The 7,860-nt window shown below is 48.7% G+C and overlaps 1 protein-coding gene across 1 annotated transcript; it reads right to left on the bottom strand.

The window, feature by feature from the left end:
- Positions 1-1,160: 1,160 nt before the first annotated feature.
- Cnga4 (cyclic nucleotide gated channel subunit alpha 4) lies at positions 1,161-5,184 on the bottom strand. Its single transcript, XM_055597440.1, has 6 exons — positions 5,101-5,184; positions 4,870-4,971; positions 4,577-4,683; positions 3,718-4,363; positions 2,664-3,013; positions 1,161-2,170 (listed from the first exon to the last, which is right to left on the bottom strand). The coding sequence occupies exons 1-6, from the start codon at positions 5,160-5,162 to the stop codon at positions 1,710-1,712; spliced, it is 1,728 nt and encodes a 575-aa protein (XP_055453415.1). The 5' UTR covers positions 5,163-5,184; the 3' UTR covers positions 1,161-1,709.
- Between the last annotated feature and the right edge of the window lie 2,676 nt (positions 5,185-7,860).

The following is a 7,860-nucleotide window of genomic DNA, read 5'->3' as shown; positions in this document are numbered from 1 at the left end:
TGACTGCTGAATTCAGTCTCATCAGGCCCCAAGCAGTGTGGAGCTGAGTCACACAGCTGTGAGGTAATATGTGGATGCTGTTTTAGGCTGTGAAGTTTGTGGTAAGATGTTACAGCTAGGAAAACAACAACAACTAACATAACCTTCAAGCTTCCTGTTCCTTAATTAGTCTTAAGGAATATTCCACCTTCAGGTCCAGAAGTTTCTGTTCTTTCATTTCTAAGCCTGCGTAGAAGAATGGGAACATTTGCCTCCAAGTTAATATTTGAAGTCCTAAGAGACCTGGCTTTTGGAAACAAAATGGTGCAGAGGTTTCTGATGATTCCTGGTCTGGATGCTGCAATTCAAAAAGCTTTATATTCCGGGGATGCAAACATTTCAGTTACTTCCTATGATAGAGGGCAGAGATGAAACACCCAGTACCCAGAATGATGATGTCAATAACATTTCTTGCCATATACAGAAGCACCTTGTTTGATGCTTGTTACACACTGAGGTATTTTTAGACTAAAAGAATTGACTTTTTTTTTTTTGTTGTTGTTGTTACAGGAACTTGAAATTGTGTTCTAACCTACTTCTACATAACCCCAAACCGTGAAAGCACTGTCTTCAACACAGTAACAGGAACTGCTCCACCTCTGGAGGACCCCATATGGTGACATCACACCCCTCATAGAAGAACAGAGGTAGAAACAGATGTACATCTGACCTTGAAGCTTATTTTCCTGCATCCAGGAGACTGGACTTGGTCCATTATCACTGTGTTTTTGCTGCTGCAGACAAGGATTCTATGGAGTGGCAGGAGTCATCCACTCTAACAGAGCCCCCAAGGGGGTCACGTGTGTCTATCACACTGTACTAAAAATAAGTTTATTTTCATCTCTCTAAGTCCATCAGGTATGTGATGAAACTGTTCACCTCCTGTCTACCCCCCAATCTAGTTCAACGTGATTTGGGAGCAGAGATGGTAGAAAAGGCACCTATCTTCTTCCAGCACTGGGCTTCTGTGTTTCAGCTTTCCTCAATAAATGTGTATGTGTGTACCTACTAAGTATCAGGCAGTTTGGGATTTGGTAATATAGAGATGAATGAGGTAAACCCAGTGCCAACCTTATGAATGTTACATTTTATTAACAAATCAGAAAATAACCACAGACTTTAAAATGTTTTAAAGTGCAGTAACCCTCAATATCTTCTGATGATGACACTTATCATCCTGTTACACCCTAGTTACACACCAGGTTCATTTTAAAATACCGCCTGGCACAGCTCAAACCTGAAGTCTGGCCATGCCCTGAAGCAGCTGAAATGGTGACCTCGAGCGAATGCAGTTCAGAAATGATATCAGCCTTCTTTCCCTGTAGCTCCAACACTGTCTTCGTCCTATTTCAGTAGACCTCCTTTAAATGGACCAGGGCTCCCAGCACTCACTCGTGGTTCTCTGTGATCGTGGTTATGCTTATGAGAATGCATGTGTGCAGAAGACAGAAACATTTAACGTGGCACTCAGTCTTGAGCCAGTGTGCCCATGAACGTGCATGTGCGTGTATGTGAGTGAGGGACAGATGCATGCTATAGCCCACATCTCTAGCTAGGCATAGACAGGCCTATGTTTCTGTGGCCCAGCAACTAAGATGGCAGTTTCTGCAGGCAGGCTTTCCTGCCACTCTGGATTCACTTGAGCTGGGATTCCGGAGGTCAGGATGAGGTCATTCTTTGCCTATGGGTTTCTCCTGGCCAGCCTTTCCCTCTCCATCCTTGGAAGTTCCTTCGCCAGGCTCAGCCTCATCATCAGCCTCAGCTATGTCCTCTGGCATTGGCCATTCTCGAGTCTGCCACTCCAGCCTTTCGATGCGGTAAGCGATCTTCAGTGCGCTGGACTCCAGCTCGGCCAGCAGGCGAGCAAACTTGGTCTGTAGATCATCAAGCTGCTCGTCCAGGCCTTTTAGCCGAGCCTCTGTGGCCTCCTGCAGGGCAATCTCAGCTGCCTCAGCATTCACATCCAACTTATTCATTTTGAGCAGTATCTCCCGGCCTTTCTCCTCCATGACGGCCTGGGCCTGTGGATACTCACTCAGCACCTCCCGCAGATCCTCCTTGCTGAGGCAGAACAGGTCCGAATAGCCTAGGCTCTTGATGTTGGCTGTTCGCCGGTTTCCAGACATGTTCCCTATGGTCCAAGGGCAGACAGATGTGGGAAGAGCAGTTAGGAGGGACAGGAAGGTGGCATTTCACTCCTGAACCAGGATATAGCCTCCATATTGGTGCTTCCAAACTCTCTTTCTGCCTTATTTATTTATTCTCATTTAGTTGTGCTGGTGACCAAGCCCTGTGCTTATCAGTAACCTTCCTTGCTAGACATTTGATGGGTAGTTCTATGACAACCTAGCCGGTGCAGGGATTTTCAGCTGGTCTGCTGGCACTTCCACGAGTGCCCACGGGACATATCTGCATTGCTGTCTAAGAATCCACCCCGCCCACTGACCTTGGCTCAGATGCTTCTCAGGGAACAGATAATCCATATCCTGTTTCTCCCCTGAGTCCTCAGACAAGGACCATATCTCCTTAATCTACATGCCCCAAAGTCCCATCTTGTCCCAGGGATCTGTCATCCCCACTGCCCTGCCCAGCCCTGTGCCTCGCGGCTCTCCCTGGGGACCCACCTTTGATGTTGATGATACTGATCTCCCCGAAGTAGAGCCCCGCGCCAAGCACAGCATACTGTGTGACCCCGTCGTCTGCCACCACGGCCAGCTGGCCCTCGCGGATGATGTACATCTCTCGGCCGATGTCCCCTTTGCGGCACACGTACTCGCCTGGCGAGTAGGTCTGGGGCTGGAGCTTCAGCACCAGCTCTTCCAGCAGGCTGGCTTCACAGCTCTGGAAGATCTGTACTCGGCTCAGGGTAGACAGGTGCACGGACACAGCAACCTCTGCCCGAAGCCGCTCAGGCAAGTGCTGCAAGATGGCTACCTCATTGGTCATCTTCTTGTTGATCTGCAGATGCTGGTACCTGGGAGAAAGGCAGTACCATCTCCTCACCAGAATCCAGAGTGTCTGCCTCCACCCACTCACCAGGACTCAGCTCAGCCACGACCGGAGCCACACTGGGTTCTCTAAGAGCAACGGGAGTACCTCACAGCGCCTGGCTCCCTTTCTTGGTTCACAGACATGATCTTTTCTACTTCATCCAAGATGCGGAGGCCCCTACCGCTTGATAGCAGTCACATTTCCTTTACTTCCCGTCAGGCCCTGCCCCCAGCCACAGGGTCTGGTCCCATTTCCACACTGAGTTGCTTTAGTCAGCAAGCTCCCACCCTCTCAGACAGGCTTTGTGGTGGCTCTGTAACACTGAGACATTTCCTTTTTTTCAGAACATAGTTTGCAGTATCATGATGTAACCAACCATCTGTTGGCCATCTCCTGGCTGGATAGTTCCCTTCTCCACTCCTTTCAGAGTCTCCCGAAACCTCTCAGGCAGTGGCAGCTCTCATTCTCTGGTCTGTGTCACTCTTTTGTACAAATCCCTCTCCCTGTCAATCTCCTGCCCACCGTCTTTCCCTAGTCCAGAGTCCCCAGTGGAAGACACCATTTTCTAAGCCCAATCCAGCAGACCTACCAATGAACGCTACCTTCCAGCTGCCGGGTTCAGCTAGCAGGCAGTAAGAGGTCCTAAGGCACACCTCCCCCCAGCGGGTCTGCAACCAATCTTCTCACCAGTCAATCACGCGGCGCTCCAGCCTCCGGTTGACATGCTGCAGCTTCATGTACTTCTTCACGAGAGCATGGTCTGGGTAGAAGGCTGCATCTGCAGTGTTCATGTTGTAAATGACAGAGCTCATGCTCCCCATGATGGTGGCGAAACCCATGACGGCCAGCAGGAAGTCACCCACCATGAAGAGATACTCTTCCTCCCTGGCTGGCAGTGGTGTGTCGCCCACAGTGGTCAGGATCAGAGTAGAGAAGTAGAAGCTGTAGAGATACTGGCGCCGCAGGGTCTCAAAGCCCGGCTGCGCAGGGTCTGGGTACACCCACGCATCCCGTCCGAAGCCCAGGTACCTAGACAGGGCAAAATACAAGCAGCTGTTCCAGTGGATGACAACAAAGATGTAGAGCATCAGCTTGGCGATGCGGAAGGCGTTTGGGTAAGCTGTGCGGGTCTCTGTGCGGTCAAAGGCCTCGAAGAGACGGGGTACTCGGAGAAAGCGGTTTAGCCTGAGCGTGGGGATGTGGGGGCCTAGCCGGACGTAGGCTGCGTCTGTGGGGACCAGGGAAGCCAGGTCCAATAGGAAGCTCCAGGTGCGGACGTAGCGACTGGCGATCATTCCTTTGTCCACCACCAGGATGCCCTGCTCTAGGAATCCTGGAATGAAAGGGGGAGAGAGAGTAGGGTCAACCACGGGTAGGGCTGGGGCAGCCAGGTAGGATAGGACAGACGTGAGGGCAAGATGCAGGGAGGTTTCTGGGGCGAGCTCTAAGGCGTTGTCAAATACAGCGACGGGTGCCAATGCGGTCAAGAGGTGGCTACTTCCGTAATGGAAATGTGGGGAAAGGTTAGCCCCAGGGACTCACTGACCTGTGTGGAAGCGCACCCCAATGTCTAGTAGGTACAGCAAGTCACTTGTGTAGTCCAGCACGAACCAGGCCACCAGGTAACTGTGCTGCAAGTCAGGAAAGCACGCTCTACAGGACAGAGGCAGAAGGAACTGGCTTAAAAGTTTCAGCTAAGTGTAAGGTGGGTTGGCAGGACAGGCCCCTCTTAATCTGTTTTGAGTCCTTCCAGGGAAGACACCCCTCCCCTAGGCCCTGCCCTCTCCTTGATCACTCTTTAGTACAGCTTAAGGCCCTCATTTAGCACCCCTGCCAAACCTGCACACAATGATGATGAGGTTATACATGACTGGGAAGACCATCGTGTTCAGCCACCAGTAGTAATAATCCCCAGACGGGTCTAGGACGGGCAGCCTCTTCCTGTAGGGAGAAGAGACCCCTCTCATTCACCCACCAGATACTCAGCGCTCGGTCTGTGACCAGGAGACCAAGGAGGAGGCCCCAGGGAGTGAGGTGATAAGATCCCCCACAGAGGAGCGGACTTCTCACCTGGGTTTGGTTGGGGCTGTGGGGCTGGACTCTGTTGTCTTCACTTTGCTGTCCTGGCTCATGGTTCTGTAGCCTGGTCCTAGCCTGTAGAAGACCCTGTGCTTTGCTTCTCTGACTACAGGTGGCTTGACAAAGTGCCTGGCTTCCTGGAAGAGGCTGTCCTGGGGCTCCAGCTGCGTCTTCTCTGTCTTTGAAGCTCTTAGCAACACAACTAGGGCTAGCAGATATGGAGTGGGTGGAGTCCATGTCGCTCCAGCACCCTGCCACTGTCTCCCAGGGCAGAGGCTGGTTTACACCTGCCCAACTAAACACCGTTAATGAGGTCCCTGGAGATGGTGGGAGGTGGAGACTTGGGAAGCAAGGTTCACGTTTGTTGCTGTCTCCTTTTGCCTTCCCCTTAAACCCGTGATATCAAGGTCAGGAAACTCAGCCTGCCTTCAATGTAGGTCTGAATTCTGTTTTACCTTATGCAGGTTCTCTGTTTGGACCTAGTTATTTATTTAACAGTTATGTGCCAAGTGGCTCATTCCTGTCAGGTGTTAAACCAGTCTCTAGGGACAAAGGAGTACCTCTCACATCAGAGGTGTTTTCATTAGCTACACCTTTGTCCACATACATAGTAGCCAACCTTCTGGAGTGTCTGCCATCTTCTGTCACTTTGTCCTTTTACTGTTATCTCTCATGCCGAATGCCGCCAGCTATTGCACGTTTTGCAGAGCCTCAACTTCTATCAACGATTCTGGTGAACATTTCTTTCCGTAACAAAACAAACACCTCTCCTATAATTTCCCCATCAAGCTGATGTCCCTGCTGATATTGCCATTGTTTTCAGCCAAGGAGTCATCATTAGCATAGCAGTTATGTGCCAGGCCAAGACCGTGCTGAGTGGCACAATCCCCTGCCCTCATAAGCTCAGTCTTGTAGGAGTGTTCAGTAGGGTGGGATACATTTAGGTAAACACCCAAGCGTAGTCCTTGCAAAGAGACTGGTGAGCACTCTGCTAGATGGGTATAGAGAGGGCTCTTAAGGTAGTAGGAAGAGTCCCAACTGAGCTGTGCTCTATAGGATAAATAGGAGTTAAGTGTAGGGATAGGAGAGTGAAGAGCCAAGGCAGGGTTCAAAGCATTGAAGCCCGAAAAATTATGGTGACTGGGAGAATATCAATAATGTTAAAATATTTAAAAAATTTATTTAGTATTGCTATTATTATTGTGTGTGTGTGTATCTCTGTGTGTGCGTGTGAAAGAGATAGATAGATAGAGATAGAGAGATAGATAGAGAGAGAGAGAGAGAGAGAGAGAGAGAGAGAATGTTCCATAGTGACTATGAAGGTCAGAGTAGGTGTCTTTAGGAATCAAACTCCAGTGATGAGGCTCATGCAGGAAGTGGTTTTACCTGCTGAGCCATCTTGCTGACCCTCCTCCTCCCAATTTTAAAAGACTAAAGAGAGAGGAGCCAGAAAAGGGGAGGCAGTAGTGAGAATGAGGCTGAATGGTGGACAGAGTCCAGATCAGGAGAGTTTTATCAGCCATGAAATTAACCTTGATTTTTTTTCAGAGACAATAGGGAACCCGTAAACTATTTTGCATAGTTATGGGGTAGTGTCAGGTTTATATTTTTGGAATTTCTTGGAAGAAATATCTACATCCCTAGGTAATGTTTTCAAAATGCTTTTATCCATAGCTTTTGTCACCATTTCTTGTTTTTCTGTTTATTTCTTAGTCTTTTTTAATAAGTCTTTGCCCATTCTTTCTAGGTTAGTGATATCTAGAACTCTTAGATTTCTCTTTTTCATGTCCATCTTCAACACACTTTCTGGCTGATCTAGGTCACCCATAGAATTGCTTTGCCATCTAGTAACTCTCATGAATACCACCGAGCTTCAGTTATCCACAGGATTAACTGCATGTTAGATCCCACGATGATACTTCACACTCACAGTGTTAGTTACTGTTCTAATGCTGTGAAGAGACACTACCATGGCGACTCTTTGCCAGATGTGATTTAATCCTAGAACTCAGTGGAGAGGCAGAGGCAGGTGGATCTTTGTGAGTTCAAGGCCAGCCTGGTCTACAAAGTGAATTCCAGGACAACCAGGGCTGTTAACACAGAGAAACATTGAGGGCTTGTTTACAAGTTCAGAGGCTTGGTCCATTAGCATCATGGCAGGAAGAACGGCAGCAGGCACAGCAGGTATGCTGCTGGAGCTACATCCTGACCTACAGGCCGGCAGGAGAGAGAGAGAGAGAGAGAGAGAGAGAGAGAGAGAGAGAGAGAAGCCTGCTGTGGGCTTTTGAAGCCTCAAAGCCCAATCCTAGTGACACACTTCCTCCAGCAAGGCCACACCTACTAATCTTTCTAATTCTTTCAAAGAATTCCACTCTCTGGTGACTAAGCATTCACATATACGACTCTCTCTATATCCTATATAAATGAAGTATGATTCCTTCCCTGTTCAATGACACAGGCTCTCTCACTGAAACTCAGAGTTACCTTCCATGGCTAGATACAGGTGGGTCACCACACCCCCTGGTGCTATCTCTCCAGTTCCCTTTGTTTTTGAATTTATATAGGATATCAATATCTAATCCTTCCTTTTCCCTTATCTAGTCACCCAATTCTCAAACCTTTCTAATGCCTACATTTCTTCCTTTCTACATTCTTATCCTTGTTCTTGAATGACCTTTAGGAAAGATGTCCATGCATAAAATTTTATCTCTCTATTGTTCCGAGAATACAATACAGTTTAACATGGCCAAC

Source organism: Psammomys obesus, unplaced genomic scaffold, assembly GCF_907164565.1.
Source record: "Psammomys obesus unplaced genomic scaffold, mPsaObe1.curated_primary_1811, whole genome shotgun sequence".
NCBI classification, from domain to species: Eukaryota; Metazoa; Chordata; class Mammalia; order Rodentia; family Muridae; genus Psammomys; species Psammomys obesus.
The sequence above is the reverse complement of the archived record's forward strand: the minus strand, read 5'-3'. Positions and strand labels throughout refer to the sequence as shown.

Bases quoted from the DNA above. Each gene is read 5' to 3' on its own strand.
- Cnga4 (XM_055597440.1), bottom strand. From the start codon at position 5,162: ATGAGCCAGGACAGCAAAGTGAAGACAACAGAGTCCAGCCCCACAGCC. The intron at 4,684-4,869 runs GTTTGGCAGGGG...TCTGTCCTGTAG, and splicing joins CTCATCATCATTGTGTGCAG to AGCGTGCTTTCCTGACTTGC. The intron at 4,364-4,576 runs GTCAGTGAGTCC...CTTTCATTCCAG, and splicing joins TGGGGTGCGCTTCCACACAG to GATTCCTAGAGCAGGGCATC.